This window comes from Trichechus manatus, unplaced genomic scaffold (genome assembly GCF_000243295.1).
Source record: "Trichechus manatus latirostris isolate Lorelei unplaced genomic scaffold, TriManLat1.0 scaffold00017, whole genome shotgun sequence".
NCBI classification, from domain to species: Eukaryota; Metazoa; Chordata; class Mammalia; order Sirenia; family Trichechidae; genus Trichechus; species Trichechus manatus.
In genome coordinates, this window is record NW_004443953.1 from 15,164,472 (window position 1) to 15,188,212 (window position 23,741).

The window sequence follows — 23,741 nt, forward strand, 5'->3', positions numbered from 1 at the left end:
CCTAGGAAAATAGTAAACCAAAAGCAATACCACATTCCTGGAAGGATTGCAGAGATTACTGCCACCATCAAGGACTTGAAGAATGCAGGGGTGGTGATTTCCACCACATCCCCATTCAACTCACCTATCTGGCCTGTGCAAAAAACAGATGGATCTTGGAGAATGACAGTCGATTATCAAAAACTTAACCAGGTGGTGACTCCAATTGCAGCTGCTGTTCCAGATGTAATTTCACTGCTTGAGCAAATTAATACATCTCCTGGTACCTGGTATGCAGCTATTGATCTGGCTAATGCCTTTTTCTTCATACCTGTTTCAAAGGACCACCAGAAGCAGTTTGCCTTCAGCTGGCAAGGCCAACAATACACCTTCACTTGCCTACCTCAGGGCTACATTAAGTCTCCAGCCCTATGTCATAATTTAATCTGCAGGGACCTTGATCGCCTTTCCCTTCCACAAGACATCACACTGGTCCATTACATTGATAACATTATGCTGATTGGACCTGGTAAGGAATAAGTGTCAATGACTCTGGACTTATTGGTAAAACATTTGTGTGCTAGAGGGTGGGAGATTAATCCCACAAAAATTCAGGCACCTTCTACTTCAGTGAAATTTCTAGGGGTCCAGTGGTGTGGGGCATGTCAAGACATTCCTTCTAAAGTGAAGGAGAAGTTATTGCATCTTGCTGCTCCCACAACTAAAAAGGAGGCACAATGCCTAGTGGGTCTCTTTGGATTTTGGAGGCAACATATTCCTCACTTGGGTGTGCTACTCCAGTCTATTTGACTCAAAAAGCTGCTAGTTTTGAGTGGGGACCAGAACAAGAGAGAGCTCTGCAACAAGTTCAGGCTGCTGTGCAAGCCGCTCTGCCACCTGGACCATATGATCCAGCTTATCCAATGGTGCTTAAAGTGTCAGTGGCAGACAGAGATGCTGTTTAGAGTCTTTGGCAGGCCCCTATTGGTGAATCACAGTGCAGACACTTAGGATTTTGGAGCAAAGCTCTGCCATCCTCTGCAAATAACTACTCTCCTTCTGATAAACAACTTTTGGCTTGTTACAGGGCCTTAGTAGAGACTGAATGCTTAACCATGGGTCACCAAGTCACCTTGAGGCCTGAGCTGCCATCAGCCAGCAACCAGGTGTCAAGTTGATTACACTGGACCACTTCCATCATGGAAAAGGCAGCGTTTTGTCCTTACTGGAATCGACACTTACTCTATATGGATTTGCCTTCCCTGCATGCAATGTTTCTGCCAAAACTACCATCCGTAGACTTAAAGAATGCCTTATCCACCTTCATGGTATCCCACACAGCACTGCCTCACTCAGATCAAGGGACTCACTTCACAGCAAATGAAGTGCGGCAGTGGGCCTATCTATGCTCATGGAATTCACTGGTCTTACCATGTTCCCCATCATCCTGAAGCAGCTGGCTTGATAGAACGATGGAATGGCCTTCTAAAGACACAATTACGGCGCCAGCTAGGTGGCAATACCTTGCAGGGTTGGGGCAATGTTCTCCAGGAGGCTGTATATGCTTTAAACCAGTGTCCAATATATGGTGCTGTTTCTCCCATAACCAGGATTCACGGGTTCAGGAATCAAGGGGTGGAAATGGGAGTGGCACCACTCACTATTATCCCTAGTGACCCACTTGCAAGATTTTTGCTTTCGGTCCCCTCGACCTTATGCTCTGCAGACCTAGAGGTCTTAGTTCCAAAGGGAGGAATGCTCCCACCTGGAGAAACATCACTGACTCCATTGAACTGGAAGTTAAGAATGCCACCTGGCCACTTTGGGGTCCTTATGCTTCTGGTCAACAGGCAAAGAAGGGAGTTATCATACTGGCTGGTGTGATTGATCCTGATTACCAAGAGGAAATCAGATTGATATTACATAATGGAGGTAAAGAAGAGTATGTCTGGAATGCAAGAGATTCCTTGGGGCGTCTCTTAGTACTACCATGCCCTGTGATTAAAGTCAATGGAAAACTACAATAACCTAATTCTGACATGACTAATGACACAGGCCCTTCAGGAATGAAGGTTTGGGTCAACCCACCAGGCAAAGAACCACGACTAGCCGAGGTACTTGCTGAGGGCAAAGGGAATACAGAATGTGTGGTGGAAGAAGGTAGTTCTAAATACCAGTTACAGCCACGTGACCAGTTGCAGAAACGGGGACCGTAATTGTTATGAGTATTTCTACTTTGTATGTGTGCATCAAATATTTTTGTTTCCTTCACTTATAAGATATAACCTGTAAACGGGGCTAGTGCACTTTCGATTGTACGCGTGTTAGTTGTATCATGTTAGGTGCAAGTATGACTTTCTAACTGCCTTTATTCAGAGATTATACATGGTTTAAGGAGATGTGTACATGTGCCAAGTTGACAAAGGGTGTACTGTGATGGTTAAGATTGTGTGTCAGCTTGGCTAGGCCATGATTCTCAGTGTTTTAATGTAATCACTCCTATGATTGAATATACTGTGAGTATCCAATCAGATGAAAGGGAGTCTCCTTGGGGGTGTGGCCCGCATCTGAATATAAGCAGACGTTCTGGCTTTTTGCTCTCTCTGGATCCTGCAGCTGTTTCCTGTCATCTCATCTCCCGTTCTCGCGACCTGAGCTGTCAGCTTATCTGCTGAACCTGGGATTCGTCAATCTGCGCAGCCTGTGAGAGGGAGCCTTGCTCTCTGACCTGCCAATCGTGGGCTTGCCAGCTTCTGCGTCTGCGTGACTTGGGAGAGGCCTCTACCCTGATCCACTGACTTGGGACGTTCTACCCTCTAGAATCGCGTGAGTTGTTTCCTTGATACAATCTCTCTCTCTACATATATTTATACACTTCACTGGTTTTGCTTCTCTAGAGAACCCAGCCTAAGACACCTACTTTTTGGAACTAAGGATTTGCCTATTCTGGACATTTGGAATAAATGGGATCATACAATATAAGGCCTTTCATGACTAGCTTCTTTCACTTAGCATAATGTTTCCAAGGTTGATCCACATTATACCATGTATCAATACTTCATTCAGTTTTATAGTCAGGTAATATTGCATTGTATAGATATATCACATTCTATTTATCTATTTATAAACAGATAGACATTTGGGTTGTTTCTATTTTTTGGCTATTATGAATAATGCTGTTACGAACAGTTGTGTACAAGTTTTTTTTTTGTGGAATATGTTTTCAATTCTCTTGGATATATACCTAGAAGTGGAATTGCTAGGTCACATGGTAACTCTATGGTTAACATTTTAGGAACTGCCAGACTGTTTTCCAAAGCAGCTGCACCATTTTACATTCCCACCAGCAATGCAAGAGGGTTCCACTTGCTCCACACCCTCTCTAACATTTGTTACTGTCCATCATTTTGATAGAGTCAGTCTAATGGGTATAAAGGAGCATCTCGCTGTGATTTTACTTTGCATTTCCTTAATGACTAATGATGTTGAGCATCTTATCATATGCTTATTGGCTATTTGTACATTTTCTTTGGAAAAATATCTGTTCAAATCCTTTGCCCGTTTTTTAATTGGGGTATATGTCTATTGTTGAGTGGCAAGAGTTATATATATAATTGGAGTATTAGTCATTTATCAGATATATGATTTGCAAATATTTTCTCCCATTCTCTGGGTTGCCTTTTCACTTTTTTGATGGTGTCCTTTGAAGCATAAAACTTTTTAATTTTGATGAAGTCCAATTTATTTATTTTTCCTTTGTTTTCTTATGCTTAGGCCTAATACAAAGTCATGAAGAATTATACCTATGAAGAAACACTATCCTCTGCTGATGTGAGGACAAATTGATGCAATTTTGGCAGAAAATTTGACAATATCTATCAAAAGAAAAAACCACACATACATTTGGACCCAAGAGTTATGTTTTCAGCAATTTTTCCCTTCAGCTCCAGGCTGCCCAAGCTGAGCATTCCCTCTCTGCTCAGGTGGGCTTAGAGTTTGAGGGCAGCACAATAAACTGCCGACTATAGTATACTATGGATATATACCACAAACAGCCACCAATACTTACAGCTGCAAAGTGCAAGCAGGTAGGAGCAACACAGACACAAGTGAAATGCACTGAAGAACAAGGAAACCTACCTTAGACCTATGTGATCAATACACAATGGAAATAGGGATATAGAAAATTACCTTAGAGAGATACAGTGGCTCTTGGACTAGCAAGAAAAAACTTGTCCATCAGAAAAGGGTTTGGTCAGTCCTACAAGCATACTCAAAGAACAGTCAGAACCAATGGCAGTACCTTCTTAAGCACAGTAGAAAAGACAGGGTGTCTTGGTCCAAAAACTTAACCTCTCTAGTTGCCATGATTCAGAGTTTGTCACATAAGAACTTACCTTAATACTGACCTTATTTTGCATACCAAATGTGAGCTTTAACCGCTAATACTTGTTGTTAAAATCCAAAAATAAAAGTTCTGCTTTTATCAGAACCCAAATGCACCAGTTTAGTACTCTGTTACCAGGAGAGAAAGAAAAACACCAGCATATTTTTGGTTTTGTTTACTTTATTAAACAAACTTTATTTAGGATATGCAACGGAATTGGCCATTTAAAAAAGTCGAATGTCTTAACCTAATGTCACTAAATTTTTGAACCATACAACTAGCTTCCTTTTTTAAAACTTCCACACAATCAAAGCAACCTTCTGATTATAATGCTGCTTTAAAAGCAGTTAAGTCTATAGAAATATTGCAAAGATCTAAGGGGGGAAAAAAGAAGCACACAGATAAAAAGACATAAAGTAAGGGAAGCAAAATGTTAACAAAAATCAGTGTTCATTTGATCACTCTTGACTTTTTTAGTATATATTTGAATTTTTCAAATTAAAAAAATTGGGAAACGACTTCTGGGCAACATAGTGCTATAGTCAGAAGCATCACGCTGTCCCTCCGCAGCGAAGATCAGAAAAACTAAGTCAAACAGAGTCACACATCAATCCTGAAACCCTAGCCATCAAATGAAGAGATAAAGAACTCAGCCAAGCACCAAATGGAATAAGAAACTGACTGGGAACATAGTGCAAGGAGAGATACATGCAGAGGTCCCCTATCAGCTACCACAGAACAGATCCGCCATCTTGGACTCCTATTGGAGATCAGTGAACAGGAGGTAGGAAAAAGCAGCTTCACGGAGCTTCCAGCAGGAGACAGGACAACCAGTAACCCACGATATAGGCTTTCCCACCCCCCACTTTTCTTCACCCCCATTTAGCTTCCTCTGCGTCCTGCAGTCACAGTCTATTGGCAAGGAAGCACAAGCTCCTCCCTACTGCCGCTTGTATTCCACCCACCCACACTGGCCAGCTCCCTAAGTGCCATTTGTTGGCTGCTGGTGTTGCTTTTTTCTGCTTCTTTAGATTTCGTCCTTACCTCTCACCACCTCCCCCTCCTTTTTCTCAAATATCTGGCTCCGTGCACCATCTTACTTCTTCCTGAAAGGCTGCAAAACACCACTCGACTGTGAAACTGCTTCCCGCTGGTGCCACCACGCTGGTGGGAACCCCGGAGCTTTTTTGTTTTTGTTTGCTCTGATTTGTTGTTTAAATTTGTTTGTTTGCTTTCTTTTTCTTTACTCGGCTTGGAAGCTCCTTCTAGCTGGGTGGTACCACTTGGCTTGGAAGCTAGTCCCTTACTCTGCACAGACGCACAGGGACATCCTCGGGGGCATTTCTTTTTTCTTGTTTTTTTCATTTCTTTGTTTAGTTTTCTTCTCTGTCTTATTCCCTTTTTGTGTTTCTTCATTTTCAATTTCTTGATTTTTTTCTTTTACCCTTTCTTTTTTTTTTTTTTTCCCCCATTTCGCAGTCTCTCATCTCTCCACTCCAATAGCAAGCTCCCTTAGCACTCTTTTTTGTGTGTATGTCTTTGGCTCCTGTTCCTCTCTCTTTTCTCTCATCTTTTCCATACCCATCTTAGCTCCACACATCATAATCTACTCCCTCCTTCCTGCCTAACTGCACTGTGTGCTGAACATCACACTTCCAAGCAACACAGGCATGGCCTACCAGAACCTGCCCTGCACTGACCCCGGTCTGCACTGTCAGCTCTGGTACGTGCCACGAGAAACCTATCCCAGCAACTCCCCTTCAGCTGGACCTGCCCTGCTGTACCACACCTGAGTGACAGACCCTGCCCATTGGAGAAGGAGGTGAAAAGTATCATGCCCACAGACGAGCAAACAACAAAGAATGCACAGCCCACCTGCTCAGACATAACCAAATAAAACCAAAAAGCAGGACAAAACAAACAAATCTACAATCAACACATGAGGAAAATTACCACTGAATGCCCCAAAAACAGCAGACAATATCAAAACATTTACAAAAACAAGACAGGATGGTTCCAGTAGACGTCCAAAATAAAACACCAGATGACCTTCCAGTAGAAGAAAAGGCACTAGACCTAACTGATAGGGAATTCAAATCTCTAATATTCAGAATTATCCAAGAACTGGAGTAAAAAAAGAGAAAAAAATGAGGAAAAAATAGACAAATTCATGGAAAAGGCAGACAAATTAATGGATAATACAGACAAAAAAATGGAAGAATTCAAGAAAATAATACAGGAACAAAATGCTAAAATAAATTCACAACTAGAAATCATACAAAAAAACAATTAGAAATCCAAAAGATAAACAACAAGACTTCAGAAATGGACAGTGTCATAAAAGGGCTGAGGAGCCGGTTTGAAACGATGGAAGACAGGATCAGCGAAATTGAAGACAAACACTTGGATACAACACTGTTTGAGGAAAAATCAGAAAAAAGAATGAAGAAAAATGAAGAGACCCTGAGAATTACGTGGGATACAATCAAAAGCAAAAATCTGCGAGTGATCAGAGTTCCAGAACAGGGGGAGAAAACAGAAAACACAGAGGATCATTGAAGAACTGCTGACAGAAAACTTCCCCGATATCATGAAAGATGAAAAGCTGACCATCCAACGAACCCCATATAGGATAGACGCCAAAAGAAAATCACCAAGGAATATCATAATCACACTCGCTAAAACAAAGAATCCTGAGAGCAGCTCAAGAAAAACCAAAAGTCACATACAGAGGAGAAACATTAAGACTAAGCTCGGATTATTCGGCAGAAACCATGCAGGCAAGAAGGCCATGGGATAACACATATAAAACTTTGAAAGAAAAATACTGCCAGCCAAGAATAATATATCCTGCAAAACTCTCGTTCAAATATGAAGGTGAAATTAGGTCATTTCCAGATAAACAGAAATTAACGGACTATGTAAAAACAAAACTGAACTTACACAACTTATTAAAAGAAGTCCTTCAATCTAAGAACAAACAATATCAGACCACAGGCTGAATAGAGGACACAGAATTGTACCAGCCAGATACCAACCTCGGAAATGAACTCGTAAGGACTATGCAAAACCAAAAGAATTACAAAAGAGAACCAGAGAGGTTAATCTGTAAATGACGACACCATCAGAATAAAAGAGGGAATAAATGGTGTAGGTACAGAACCTTCTAATGGGGAGGAAGTCAAGTGATACCAAGTAATAATAGACTAGTACAAATCCAGGAAGATAAGGGTAAATTTCAAGGTAACCACAAAGAAAGTTAACAAACCTACTCATCAAAATAAAGAAGAAAAACATAAAGTCTCAGTAAAAACAAAACTTACAAAAACAAAAGAAATTAAAAAAAAAACAATCCACAAACAAAAGGAACTCAGCACAGGAGAGTAAGAGGAACAAAGAAAATGTCAGTACCACAACAAAAAAAAGCACTACAAAATGCAATCCCACTCCTAGGAATATACCGTACAGAAATAAGAGCCGTCACACTAATAGACACACGCACACCCATATTCACTGAAGCACTGTTCACAATAGCAAAAAGATGGAAACAACCTAGATGCCCATCAACAGGTGAATGGATAAACAAACTATGGTACATACACACAACGGTGTTTTATACAAAGATAAAGAACAATGATGAATCTGTGAAGCAGCTCATAACATGGATGAAACTGGAGGACATTATGCTGAATGAAATAAGTCAATCATAAAAGGACAAATATTGTATGAGACCTCTACCGTATAACTCATATAAAGGTTTACACACAAAAAGAAACAATCTTTGTTGGTTACCAGGGATGGGAGGGATGGGGGGGAACTAAATAGATAAGTGGTAACTTTGGTGAAGGGTAAGACAGTATACATTACTGGGAAGCCAGCACAACTTGTATAAGGAAAGGTCATGGGAGCTCCATAGACACTTCCAAACTCCCTGAGGGACTGAATTGCTGGGCGGAGGGCTGTGGGGACCATGGTCTCGGGGAACATCTAGCTCAACTGGCATAACATAGTTTATAAAGACAATGTTCTACAGTCCAGATTGGTGAGTAGCGTCTGGCGTCTTAAAAGACTGTGAGCAGCCATCTAAGATACTCCACTGGTCTCACCCCTTCGGGAGCATGGGAGAACAAAGAGAACAAGATACAAGGAAAAGATCAGTCCAAAGGACTAATGGACCTCAGCTACCACAGCTTGCACCAGACTGAGTCAAGTACAGCTAGATGGTGCCCAGCTACCACCACTGACTGCTCTGACTGGGATCACAATAGAGGGTCCTGGACAGAGCTGGAAAAGGATGTAGACCAGAATTCTAACTCACAAAAAAAAAGACCAGATTTACTGGCCTCACAGACTGGAGAAACCCCGAGAATATGACCCCCGGACACCCTTCTAGCTCAGTGATGAAGCCCCTCCCGAAGGTCACCGTTCAGCCAGGGATTGGACAGCCTCATAAAACAAAACAGGACTAACGAGGCACAGCAGTCCAGGGACAAGAACTAGAAGACAGAAGGGGACAGGAAAGCTGGTGATAGGGAACTCAAGGATGAGAAGGGACAACGTTGACATGTCATGGGGTTGTTAACCATTGTCATAGGGCAATATGTGTACTAACTGTTTAATGAGAAATTATTTGTTCTGCAAACCTTGATTTAAGGTACAAAAAAAGAATTATCTATGTGAGATTAAATTGACAACAGCAACTCAAAAGGTCTGATGGGAAGCCTAGGGGGGGCAGTGAGTTGAAGATAATGGCGATGGAATAATTTGGAAAAGGATAGTGAGAATAGCAGCACAGCCCGAAGAATGTAATCGATGTCACTGAACTGCACATGTAGAAACTTTGGAAATGGTTTAACTTTGGCTATGTATATTTTCACCAAAAAAAAAAAGGTCCTCAAGGTCGAGAAGGGAGTGCTGACACGTCGTGGGGTTCTTAACCAATGTCATAAAACAGTATGTGTACTGACTGTTTAATGAGAAACTATTTGTTCTGTAAACCTTCATCTAAAGTACAATAAAAAAAATTGATAAAACTGGATTTCCATACCATATATGAAAATTAACTCAAAATGGATCAACAACCTAATTATAAGCACTATAGTAATAAGACTCTTAGAATAGCGCATAGGAGGAAATCTTCAGGCCTTTGTATCAGGCAATGGATTCTTATATATGACACCAAAAGCACCAGTACCAAAACAGAAAATAGATAAATTAGACTTCACCAAAATTAAAAACTTTTGTACATCAAAGGACACTATCAAGAAAGTGAAAAGACAACCTACAGAATGGGAGAAAATCCTTGGAATTCATGTATCTGATAAGGGTTTAATAATGAAAATATACAAAGAACTCATACAACTCAAGAATAAAAAGACAAACAACCCAATCTAAAAATGGGCAAAGGACTTGAATAGACACTTACCTAAAAAGGATATATAAACGGCCAATAAGCACATGAAAAGATGCTCAACATCATTAGTCATTAGGGAAATATAAAGTAAGATTACAATGAGATGTCTCTTCACACTCACTAACCACTTTGCCCTCAAGTTGATTCTGAAGACATATGGATTATCTTATTGGCTTCTACCTTCAATCTCCTATGTTGCTTTGGTTGAAGTATATGAAGAAAATATAAGCTCATACAGACATATGTAGTTGGCAAAGGGAGGAGTATTTTAATAGCCTTTTCAGAATTGTAGATATTCTTTTTTGATATTATACCAAAAGTCACTAAGTGTGCTTTATTACAATATTAACGCAGAATCTTAAACCATATCAATGAATATTTCTTCTGTTACATTAAAATCCCTTTTTCTACCTTGTACATTAAGTGGATCTTTTACATATGTATAACTAATATCATGCATTGTCCATCTGTAAAATGTTGGCTGAGTTATGTAAATCTCCAAATGCTGACACACTTCATCATATAAAATTTTTTAAAAATCAGATTTGTTAGAATGAATACCAATCTCATCGGAAAATTTTTGAAGATTTAGGCACACGTGGCAGATAGTTGTTTTCCAAAATTCTAATTTTCACTTGAAAGTTCAAATTTTATCACTGGCAACAAATACTGTCAGTTGTTTTCCTTGCAGTATTATATTCACTTTGTTAATTTTTGAGAGAATATCTAATATGCATGTCTAAATAACCAGTCTGTCAGTCATTCCTTCCAGTAAAAACTGGTGTTCCATGAAAACAGTGGTTAGTTCAGCTTGCAACTCAAATAATGGCACAAGTTGTTTTTTCCTCAAAACAACTATCATATATGGTATGCAGAAGATCTTTATGTGTACTTCCCATTTCATCATACAGGACATTAAAAAGACATGTACTTAAGATTCCAGATTGATAATGATTAATAATTCATACTACTTCATCTGAAATATTATTAAGTACAACTGGCATTCTTTTTACTGTAAGTGTGTGAGGGCGAAGAATACAAAGAAGACTAGTACAGTTTGGTGCACCACCTTGTTTTGTACTAAGGTGCCCAAGTTTTACCCATCACTGCTTCTGCACATCAATGTAGCAAAGGAACACAATGAAATTAAAATCTTAGTATTATTAACAAAATAGATTTGACCTCATGCATCTCCTTAAAGAGTTTTGGGAGCCCCCAGAGGTCCACAGACTACTTTTAGAACTATCGCACTACACCAATCATAACAATCCTGAGCCTTTCCTATCGTTACTACAATCCACTGGCTCATTCAACCAATAATTACAAAGGGCTTATTATGTGGTGCCAGGCATTATAATAAATGTTGGGTACTGAGTGTATGTTTCACTCAGTTATGTAACCCAAACTCCTAGAACAGTGTTTGGCACATAGCAAGCTTTCAATAAATATTTATTGAATTAACAAATAAATAGGTAGCTCTGATACATTTAAACCTAGATTTCAAGGTTTTTTGGAGTGCTTTACACACAGACACACACACACAAAAAAAAAATCTAGTTATTTTAATATTTTTCTACTTAACAGTGCTGCTAGGTAATATGGAACCTCTGCCCTCATTATACTTGGAGCAGTTTAATCTTCACACCATTCTGAACTTCAATTACTGTAGATATAGGCAGTCCTCACGTTGCATGGTACCATGGTAACTGAAACTAGTGAAGACTGGAACCATGTCCCCACTCTGTACGGTTCCATGGTAACAAATCTTTGTTAACGTGGTACTCTGCAAAGCACATCAGTGCAAATGTATAGGGAAATAAGCTCCAAAGTTTAAATGACTTTTTAAAGATCATGAGTCAGAAAAGCAAGAGGAAATCGGTAATATTGTTAGAAGTACTTTACAATCACTGTATCAATTTTTATACAAGCTAATTATCATATACTAAGATTTAATAAACTTTAATCTAAATGTTCAACTCATATTTCTAGGCCTCCACAGGGCTCCAAAACATAAATCGCTGGTACTAACATAATTACTCTTTCATACATTATAAAGTCTTTCCAAAATAACCTTCATCCAGCTAATCATTTTATCCTTTAGGAATAATCATGTATGTTACTTCCTTAATTAAGTCTACACTGAATGACTCTCCAAATTTAAACGGGGCAGGTCTATTGCCCCCACTTAAGGAACACTGGTGGTGTAACTGTTAAGCACTTGGCTGCTAATCAAAAGGTTGGCGATTCAAATCCACCCAGTGGCTCCGGGGGAGAAAGACCTGGCGATTTGCTCCTGTAAAGATTATAGCCTAGCCTCACAGGGCAGTTTTACTCTGTCATATGGGGTCACTGTGAGTCACAACTGACACGACAACACCTAACAACAACAGTTGCCCCCATTTAGCCTTAGCCCCATCATTTTATCTCACTAATTTTTTTCTTTCTTTTCTCAATATTTATTTTCTTACTCTTCTCAGTATTCTTTTTCTTTATAGCCCTTATCCATCTCTTGCATTAAGCACTTAGCTACAGGAGGGCAGAAACTAAGTCTATTTTGTTCACCTATGTATACCAAACAGCACAGTACATGCACATAGCAAAATCTCAATAAATACTACAGTAAGAGAGCTCCTTACCAAAAAATACCTAAAAATACAGTTGTGTAAATAAAATAATAACAACTTAAAGGTAAAAAATGAATGATCAGGTCAAGTCATCTTCTCATTTTTTTTTTTTTTTTCTCACAGCTTAGGGACATGGTAGATTCTGATACCAAAATCAAATAAACTGAAAGATAAATGAGACACTTTTTTCTGAATCCCGGGGTTTTAGTTTCCTTCTAAATATTCCTTTTATTATAAGGAATGCTAGCCATCTGTAGTTAGTCAAACTATAAAAGAAATTTTAATTTTGCTTTTCAATCCATCTTCAAATCCCTGTAACCAACAAAATTCTGATTTAATTAACAGCTGTTTTTTTTTTTGGGGGGAGATCTGGACTTAATAAAAACTAAATTCTTTCTAAGTGTATGAAAGTCCCACTGGTAGCCTAAATACAGACCTGAAAGTTCCCTTATGACCTTCTTAAGAGAGCATATCTGGCTCTGAGTTTCAATAGTAGTGCAAAAAGCACTACACATCAAAAGCTAGTCTGTGTAAAAAAGCTTCACTGTTTTAAGAGAATAATTTTATCACTGTTGTATAGTGACAAACTCCTTCAAGTTATAAAACTTCATTTAGTTAAGTTGGTGTCTGCAATCATTGACTTACTCCATGAAAATTACAAGCATGCTTAAGTATGAAATATTTTGTTTCTCTTACTTCCCACAGCCACTTCCTAAACTCCTTCACCTGGCTACTGCCTAATCACTTGTCACTGAACAGCAATAGCTCTTAAGTTTCAGGCAGCTTCAGTGACCACAAACTCAATTTCAGAACAGGAAGGAAAGCATCGTAGGAAGAATGGCTAAGCAGCCTTTGGGCAGTGATTCTGAATGGGTGCCACACAGGAAGGCCAATCAGAGACACATAAATGACTTTTTCAAACTCTACATGCCTGCCTACCCCTACTCATCACTATTTGAGAATCGCTGCCTAATGATCCACTAATAAAAGTGTTTCTGATCCTTCAATGGTGTTTGTGATATGGAAACGGATGACTGGGGGACAAGAGGGTAAGATTCAGAAGCAGCACTTTATAATACATTAAGACAAAATTAGGTTACATCTAAACTATTTGGCCTGGTCTTACAAACTACAGGAACTAATGTTTTTCAAAACAGACTTACGTCAGTGCTTGGTCTTATATCTCTTAACTCTTTTCTCAATTCAATCAAAATAGCCTTAGAATTAGTTAACAGTGTTCAGTTATCTCCCATCCCACACCCTCCATCTCTACTCTATACGAAGGATTTTTGTTCTATTTGAGGGATTTTTTTTAATATAAATTTTCTAAATTTAAACATAATATATTCAGCTCTAACCAAAAAATAAAAAAGACTTTTAAACATTAAATGTTTAAACGGTTCTGTCAAGAGTTAAGAAGAAATTGAAAGGTAGTTTATAGATGAACACTAATAACAGCTTAGCAACTAAAAAGAGTAATAATGGGTATAAGCGATAAACTCTACTTTTTTAGAATCCTACTGTAAGTCCACTTATTAATTATCACAAGTGGGACAGATGGGAAATTGTATTTAAACTATACCTTAAAATGTACTGTGATGTTCCAAGGAAGAGCTGAACTTGATGCAAGAAGATCAAACAGCAAACCAATCGGATAATGCCTAAAAATGAAAAAGTATATTTTAAGAAAGAATAAATATTTAAAGTTATAACCACAACTCCAAAATAAATTTCCAGCACGTTTTAACATCAAATGTCAGGGGCTACAGTTGCAAATCACAGGAAGGTAACATTTTACACAGTTATATGCCAGGTCAATATGGGATACTTTCAAGGCATTGGATGACTTTTTTCAATATACCTAACGGGATGTGCTGAGGCATAACGTGTACTGTGTTATGTTAAGGTACTGCATTATCTAATTATCATCCTAGCAGTCATACTGGGCAACTGGTTTTTTAAGTTTATTTAAATAAATATTTTTTATTTTTAAAATAACAAAATTCTAGAAAATTTTAAGAACCGAGAATACCTAAAAAGCACACACATCATCTATTCTTTAGTTATTACTGTTAACACTATAGCATATATACATTTCCAATCTTTTATCTACACATACATACCTAAATACAGATTATCTTTTACAAAGTGTACTACAATCTGCTTTTTTCAAGAACAATATAATGTCAACATTTTTCCAAGTCACCAAATATTCATCTGCAGCCTAACTGTAAAGGTTTTTAAAAAATAAGTTTTGGACTTCTTAAATAAGAAAACCTTTCCTAATACAACCATTACTCACAGTGAAGCAAATTATTTAGCCATAAACAAAGGTCAATAATACAAACCTTGCAGATTTCAATGGACAAATCTTATTTTTTAAATTATCCTTTTAAAGAATCTAAATTTTTAGTGAGGCAGCTTAATTAGTGAATCAGAATTAAATTAATAACTCTGAACAAAAGCAAAAAGAGGAATATTTGGTATTATGTACAATCCTGTTCTTATCTGTATATTACAATAAAGTTACTCCTAGATTTAAGAGCTTCAAAATTTGAAAATACATCTAATTTCCCTCAAACTGCATGACACAATATATCACCTGACCAAGGATTCAAATACTGGCTAGTACTATTTATGCTGAATTAATAAATCAATAAAGGAGTCATAGAAACTTAACCCTCAGTATACTATCAAGATCCAATGGACCCAATTTTAGGTTCTGAATTTCTTTTTTGAGCAGTTCTACTATTTTAACATTTTAAACTTCATGACTTTCTTTTTGAAAGGATTTCCAAAGAATAAAGGGGAAACTGACAACTCATTCTATCTTGTAATTGCCATATGGATCCACTGGATGCTTTTATAAATCTAAGATACATTGTGGGATGTTAGCAATCTTATTTTTTCCTGTATCTTGAAACATTTTACTATGTCATCATCCAAAAATTATTTCACAATTACTCATCAATTATTTTCAATTATGCTAAAAAGACTAAAATAAGAAGAAAATCGAAGAATGATGAAATGCCCAGAATGATGATACAGTAATAAAGTAAATCATCGCAAGTGCATCTTTTTCCATTTTCTTACTATATGGACTAAAGTATTGCATCATCTTTTAAGAATGTGTAAAATAAGAATGGAGACTCCATTTCTGGAGTCTGGTTTTAGCTATCATTAACCCAGCTGAGAATCCAGAATTTTTCATTTTCCAAAATGGCAAAGAGAAGAAAACTGAAAGAGGAAGATGTTTCACAGTCACTAAAGAAATCAGAAGATGAATGCAAAGAGACAGAGAGCAGTATTCTAGACTTTATGATGATGGTGAAATCTCAAGGCTATGAGTCTTTAATAATACCCTAGATGAATTTCATAGAACTCAAGAACTGATGAGCAAATAATATATTTTTAAGGACAAAAATGACATGTGGTATTCTCACCCAATTAGTCACTCAACAAAAATGATTTTATCACACAATATTTTGTGACAAGAGCCTGGGCCATTCCATTTTGCTAAAAGGATGTATGACAGTATTTTTTCATTTTTGGTACCATTTGTGCACTACAATTTACTTAATAGTAAGTGGGCAAATACTGAAGACAAATTTGTGCACAAAGATGTTTGAAAGGGATTAGATGATACAGAAATGAAAAAAAAAAACCATTGGACTGATCATTCTATTTGGTGCTTACTAATGTAAAAATGAAAATATTTTACAACAAAAGCATGAGCTGTCAAAGGTTTTAAAAATTCTTCTAAGTATTGCTGTTAAGTGCAAGAACAGCCAGAAGTAATAAGCTAGAATCTCTCAGCGATCTATTTGATATCTAGGATTAGTATTTACAAGATACATGACATGTGTTCTAGCTTCATGTATAACAACTCATGAGCAGTTTATTGTATTCATAGAACATTGCCTGTTTCAGGTACATACGTCTCAGAACCAGGAAAATACGGAATAAAAATATGAATTTGCTGTATTTAAATCTTATTAAAATTTGTAATAAAGTTGTTATACACTACACCTTTATTCTTACTTCATTAAATTATTTCTAAAATGACTTAGAAATATATATAGATTTTAAAAATTCATTGGACTCAGATGGTAAATCATGATGACTCTTTCTTGGTATACTAAGGATTAAGATGGTAATGTAAATATTATAGTTTCTAGAAATCCTATTTAAATTTAAATATAAAGCATTAACAGAAAAATATTCTAAATAATAGTTAATAATTATTCTATAACGACTTTAAAAATAAAACTGAATTAGAAAAACTTAGTAAATTAACCGTACTTATTTCTAATGTCAAATTCTACAGCTCACACGATTCAGTGCAGCTATTTATACTAGAATGATTATGATGCAAGGACACTAACGCCTAACATAATGTCTGAATTAATTAGTTCCCAGATTACTTATTTCTGATGATTCTATCAATATTCAAGAAAATCTATGAAAGAAAACAGGAAATTAAAGGTACTAAATTTCTCATACACTATAACCTGATGTCAAAGACTTCAAAAATACAAATTTGTATAATTTCTCTAGATATTCTCTATAGCTACCCTTTAGCCTTAACTGGAAGTTAATCATAATGTAGCCACTTAACTATTATACTGCTACTCTGACATCTAACCTAAACTTAACAGAAAAAGAAGAGGTCAGAATTTGAAACTGGATATCCCGGTAGAGGACCCAACTAAAGGTTCAATCTACTCTCCTATAAAAAAAGACTGCATCTGAATATTTAGCGTTAAATCTATTTTCAAATTTTATCTTTTTCTTTCTCTTCTTTACACTGCTCTAGACTTTTCCCAATTCGATTCTCAAAATGAATATACTTTCATGCTTCTTTGCTTAAGTTCTTCCTTCTTTACATTTTAATTACTGCTAACATATATATGCATATTGGCACAAAGTGTAGCAATAATGGATGTGCGCTGATTTTAGACAAGGGCACTCATTCTAGCTAACCATCTGCAGTCAGATAGGCGAATCTATATTCCAAGATCTTTTGAAAGGCATCTTCTCCATATGCTAGAGAACTACTGGCTAAGTCCATTTCAGTAAAATAAATGCAAACATTTCAGAAGTTTGATACATTAGAGGTTCACTGAAAACAGCACTACATTTGACTGAATTTAAAAAAGGGTGTAACTATAAATGCAAACCAAAGTAATTTAATGATTACTGTGACTTTTGCCTTACTCTATATATGGTACAAATGCAGTCTTAGAATAGCACTGTATTTCACAGCTTTCTAAACCTGACTAAAATGAACGAAATAATCCAATTCTTATGTATGAAAAGTACAAAAATAATCAAGGGGACAATACATGTATAAAGTGACATGTAAACAACAGTTCAAAAATCCAATTTACAGAACAATTTATAAAATTCTAGAAATTCACAACCTTAAGAAAGATGATGGAAATAAGAAAAAGGTCTGCATAGCATTTATGATTAGAATTTTAAAGTTATTAAAACTTTAAAGAAAAACTGCACACAAGTTTTCAATAGAGCACTTTGCTAAAGTTTACTTTTAAAATCACATAGGTATAGTACTAAATTCTAGGTCACTCGATTGTGTCCAAGATCAGTATCAGTTTTTGCTTTTTTTTTTTTTTTTTTTAATTCAAAAGGTAGTTTCAGCTTCTTACTTTCAACAACCAGACCTGAAAATAAAACACTTTACACAGAATAATAATCTCTCATTAGAGATACTTGTTTTACAGTTGACAAAGAGAAGCTATTTCTAAATTATTTACCAGAAGGCCTAGAATCTAAAGCAACACTAGTGCTTACTAAGGAAGTATTTTTTAAAAGCACCAAGAACTGTTCTCTTAAAATAATTCTAACATAAAAGAAACAAATATACATTTCGAAAAAGAAACCTCATCTCTCAAAATGCAGTGTCAGAGCACCCTCTACTGACTAACCAGCTCAAATCACTCTAAAAAAAGATTTCTCAGACTTTGAGTTAGATCAGCCCTATCTATTCCCCACATAATTTTTTAAAGTTAAAATTAAGGGAACAATGTACTGCACAGGATAAATTGCTAACCAGATAGTACTTCCTTGGAAGCTCTCTACAAATCAACAAGGATACATTTATTCAGTATTCATTACATGTATACCACTGTTCTTAAATATTTTTCTATTCTAATATGGACAGATTAACATCGGCAACTAGAGAGAAGAGAGAATTAAAAAAAGAAAAAAAAAAGAAAGAAATCAAACAACAGAGTCAGCTGCTGTGTTGAAACCGAGAATCTCAAAACCTGGGTCCTACTTGCTTATTTGAGCAAGCTATTTTCATTATCTGAGTATCTGTTTTCTCAATAAAATGAAAGCACTAATCTAGATTCATCCATTCATTGAACAAACATTTACTTAGCATCTCTTACTTGCTACTGCTTAAGGTATACCACCTCTGCTCAAACATCTCACATAGATATTTAAACAACTGTAATACCAGTAAACAGGAGGAGGAGGACAACAATACGAGAGCCTATTAAGCATTTAAAGAACTCTGGTGGCACACTGGTCAGGCGCTTGGCTGCTAACCAAAAGACTGGCCGTTTGAACCCACCCAGCAGCTGTGTGGAAGAAAGACCTGGCAATATGCTTCTGTAAATATTATAACCTAGAAAACTCTAAGGGGCAATCCTTCTCTGTCACGAAGTATCGCTAAGAGTTGAAAACTGACTTGACAGCACCCAATAACAACACTGAGCATCCAGTCAGGAACTGTTCTAAACCCTATACATGTCTTAACTCATTTACTTCTCGAAACAAAATTGTGGAAGGAGATACTATCATTATCCCCTTTTACAGATAAGTAAACTGAGATACAGAAAAGTTAAATAATTTGCCCTAGGATATACAGCTAGTTAAGTGATGGAGTTGAGATTTAAACCCTGGCATCCTGACTCTAGACTCAGAATTCTTAACCATTTTGTTACAATACACAGTGACAAGTATACAAGAAGTATATATGACAAGTATATAAGAAGCATGTACATAGTGTAGAGATGACACAATGGTAGAAATGATCACTTTTGGCAAAGGGAATCACAAAAGAGATGATGTTTAAGATACAAGTTATGAATAGAAGTTTCAAAGGAATGAATGAAAATTGAGACAAAAAAGAAGCTGGGAAGAGCAACAAAGATTCAGGGAGCATGTGCAAAGGAATATAAGCACAAAATATCATCCAATATTCATGAAAACAAGTACTGTAGTTTAGTTTACCTGGAAAGAAGGGGGCTCATGCAAGGCCGGATGTACATGTCATGCTATAGTTTGGACTTTATACTATAGAGGACTAGAGGTCAGTAAAGTTTTTAAGGGAGTAACAATGTCCGATCTGCATTTTAGAAAAGATCGTTTATGGTACTAAGGAAGATAAACCGAAGTTGAAGGGTATTAGAGGCAAGGAGACAAATTAAGAGGCTAGTAAAGTGATCCAAGTGAGAAATTCGATGGGCCTGAATCCAGGCAGACAAAGTAGGAAATTCAAGACATATCTAGAAGGTAAAATTCAGAACCTAGGGATTGGACGGTGAGGGAATTAAAAGTGAAGAATGAACCTCAACCAATTTAAAAGAACTGAAATTATACAGTGTGTTCACTGACCACATGGAATCAAACCAGAAATCAAGAACAGAAAGAAAACTCTCTAAACACATGGAAATTAAACAGCATACTTCTAAGTGAGCCATGGGTCAAGAAGGAAGTCTCAAATACATATAAGTGGATGAAAAGGAAAAGACAACATGTGAAAGTTTGTGGGATACAACTAAAGAAGTGATGAAATTTACAGAACTAAATGCTTATGTTAAAAATGACATTAAGATCGCAAATCAATAACCTAAGTACCTACAAGAAACTAGAAAAAGAAGAGCAAAATTAATCCAAAGCAAGGAGCAGAAGAAAATAAGACAAAAAAATTAATGAAACTGAAAATAGGAAAACAATTAAGAAAACTCAATGACACAAAAAGCTGGTTTTAAAAAAAATCAATAAAATTGGTAAGTCTTTAACAAAGCTGATAAAGAGAAGACATAACTGCAACCATGAAAAAGAGAAGTAAATACTATAAGCAACTCTATGTTCATAAATTTGACAACTTAGAAGAAATGAGCCAATTCCTCAAAACCACGAACTACCAAAACCAATCAAGACCAAATAGACAATCTAAATAATGCTACATACATCAGGGAAATTCAATTTGTAATTTAAAAGCTCCTGAAAAAGAAATCTCCAGGTCCAGATGTTTCCCTGGAGAATTCTACCAAACATTTAAAGAAGAATTAGCACCATTTTATACAATCTTTTCCAGATAATACGAAAGGAGAGAACACTCCCCAATTCATTTTATGAGGCAAGTATTATGGTGATAAAACCAAACCAGTTACCATCAAGTTGACTCCAACTTATGGCAACTCAGTGTGTGTCAGAGTACAAATGTGCTGCATAGGGTTTTCAATGGCTGATTTTTCAGAAGTATATCACCAGGCCTTTCTTCCAAGGTGCCTATGGCTGGACTTGAACTTCCAGCCTTTCAGTTAGCAACCGAGCACATTAACCATTTGCATCACCCAACAGAAAACTACAGACCAATGTCTCTCATGACCTTCAACACAAATATCCTCAACAAAATACTGGCAAACTGAATCCAACAACGTATAAAAAGAATTACACACGACCCAGATAGAATGGAAGAAAAATGTAGAACAAAATTCAAATTCCTAAAAAAAGCCAGACTTACTGGACCAACAGAGACTAGAGGAACCCCCGAGACTATCACCCTAAGATACCCTTTGAGCTTGGAACTGAAGCTATTCCCAGACGTCAGCTTTCAGCCAAATAACAGATTGGCTTATAAAATAAACACTATCACCCAAGAGTAACGTGCTCCTTTAAACAATCAACTATATGAGATCAAACAGTCAACATTTACCCAAAAGCAAAGATGAGAAGGTAAGGAGGGGCAGGGAAGCTAGATCAATGGAAACAGAACAAATAGAATAGAAATAATGAGAATGCTGACAAGTTGTGAAAATTATAACCAATGCCATGGAACAATGTGTATGTAAATTACTGAATGGGAACCTAATTTGCTGTGTAAATGTTCACCTAAAACACAGTAAAATATTTAAAAAAAAAAAAAAGAATCATACACGAATCCCATTTGGTCATGGCGTTTTTACAAGTATGCAAGACTGACTAAATATTAAAAAAAAAAAAATCAATCAATACAATTCACCATATCAATAAGCTAAAGACAAAAAATTATATGACCATTATATTAGTGCAGAAACAACATTTGACAAAATCCAACACCCCTGCATGATAAAACTCCCCACAAGTTAGGAATAGATAAAAACTTGATAAAAGCATCTACCAAACACTAAACCTAACAGCATACTTAAGGATGAAAGACTGAATGCACTGACCTTAAATCAAGAACAACACAAAAACGCTCACTATCCACTACTCGTAAGGAAATTCTGACCACTACCATAAGATAAGAAGAAATAACAGGCTTATAGATTGTAAAGGAAGAAATAAAACTATATTAGCAGATAACATGACTATCTATGCAGAAAATCCCAGGGAAGCTAAAAAAAAAAAACAAACTCCTAGAACTAATTAATAGGTGCAAGTTCAGCAAGGTTGTAGGACACAATATCAACACAAAACTCAACTGCATTTCTACATACCAACAACAAACATGCAGGAACCAAAACTAAAGTTTTTAATCTTTTAATGTATATGTATAGTTTGGCATATGTCAACACAAACACCTGTATATCAATGTTTGCAGCAGTCTTTCATGCTGGAAACAATCCAATGTCCATTAACTGGATAAAAGATTTGTAGTATAACCATAAAGTGGAATACCACTTAGCAATAAAAAAGAAAGGAGTCACTGTCGTTGAAGGAAACTTGCAACAAGGATGAATCTCAAAAGCATTATGTCAAGTGAAAGAAACCAGACACAAAAGGTTAGATACTATATGATTCCAATTATAGGGCATTCCGGAAAAGGTAAAACTTCAGGGACAGAAATTAGATCAGAGATTGCCAGGAACTGAGGATACAGCAAGGGAAATGTCTATAATGAGGCACAAGGGAACTTTGCGGGGTGATAGAAATGTTCCATTATCTTGACTGTGGTGATAATTTACACAAGTGTACACACTTGTCAAAATTCATCAAACTATACTCTTAAAAAAAGATGAAATTCACTCTGTGTAAATTATACCTTAATAAACTGAACTTCAAAAAATATTCTTTGGAGTTCCAGCAAAATGGCGCCCTAGGCAGAAGCACCACGCCGTCCCTCCACAGCAAAGATCCGAAAAACTAAGCCGAACAGAGAATACAACAATCCTGAAACCCTAAAACATCAAATAAAGAGATAAAGAACTCAGCCAAGCAACAAATGGAGTGAGAAAACTGACAGAGAATGGAGACCTAGGAGAGATTCATGCAGACATCCCCTACCAGCTAACGCAGCGCGGATCTGCCATCTTGGACTCCTACTGGAGACCAGCAAACGGGGTACGAGAAAGCAGCCTCACGGAGCGTACAGCGGGAGACAAAACAACCGGTAATTTGTGATATACGCTTTCCCACTCTCTACCCTTCTTCACCCACACTGGGCCCCCTCTGCTACCCGCGGACAGTCTCTTGTCCAAAAACACTACCCCGCAATAGCTGGCTCTCTGAGTGCCATTTGTTGGCGGCTAGTGTTGCATTTTTTCTTCTGCTTCTTCTGATTTCTTACTTGCCTCTCGCCACCTCCCCCTCCTTTCACTCGAATACCTGGCTCCGTGCGCCATCTTTGCTTCTTCCTGACGGGCTGCGGAGCTCCGTTCGAGTGTGTAGCTGCGTCCCGGTCTGGGCTGCCGCGCTGGTGGGATCCCAGGGCTATTGTTCGTCTGTTAGTTTTGAATTGTTTCTTTGTTTTCTTTTCATTTTCTTGAGTTGGGAGCCCTATCTGGCAAGGCGGAGCTGAATGGCAAGGAGACTCCCCCTCGGCTTCCACAGACGTGCAGAGGGAGCCCTGAGGGCATTTCTTTTTTCACTGGTTTTTTATTTTTCCTGTTTTCTGGAGGGTCTTTCTTATTCTTTTTTAATTTGTTTTGTTTTATTTTCCCTCTTTTTCCCTTTTTGTCTTTCTTCATTGCTCAGTTTCTTGTCTCTCTATATCTTCCTTCTCTTTCTGTTCCCTGAATACCTGGCGTTGCATACCTCTATGCCTTCTAGCCAGGCTGTACTGCAAGACCTGAGAGCAACTTCCCCAGACCGCATAGCT

The 23,741-nt window shown here is 37.1% G+C and overlaps 1 protein-coding gene across 3 annotated transcripts in view; it reads right to left on the reverse strand.

Moving 5' to 3' along the window:
* ATG5 (autophagy related 5) overlaps window positions 1-23,741 on the reverse strand; it is a 171,003-nt gene that overhangs the window by 106,115 nt on the left and 41,147 nt on the right. For all 3 annotated transcript variants that reach the window (XM_023727615.1, XM_012554419.2, XM_023727616.1), the window contains one exon: window positions 13,986-14,064. In XM_023727615.1, coding sequence (XP_023583383.1) covers window positions 13,986-14,064 — 79 coding nt within the window. The remainder of the gene's footprint in view (window positions 1-13,985; window positions 14,065-23,741) is intronic.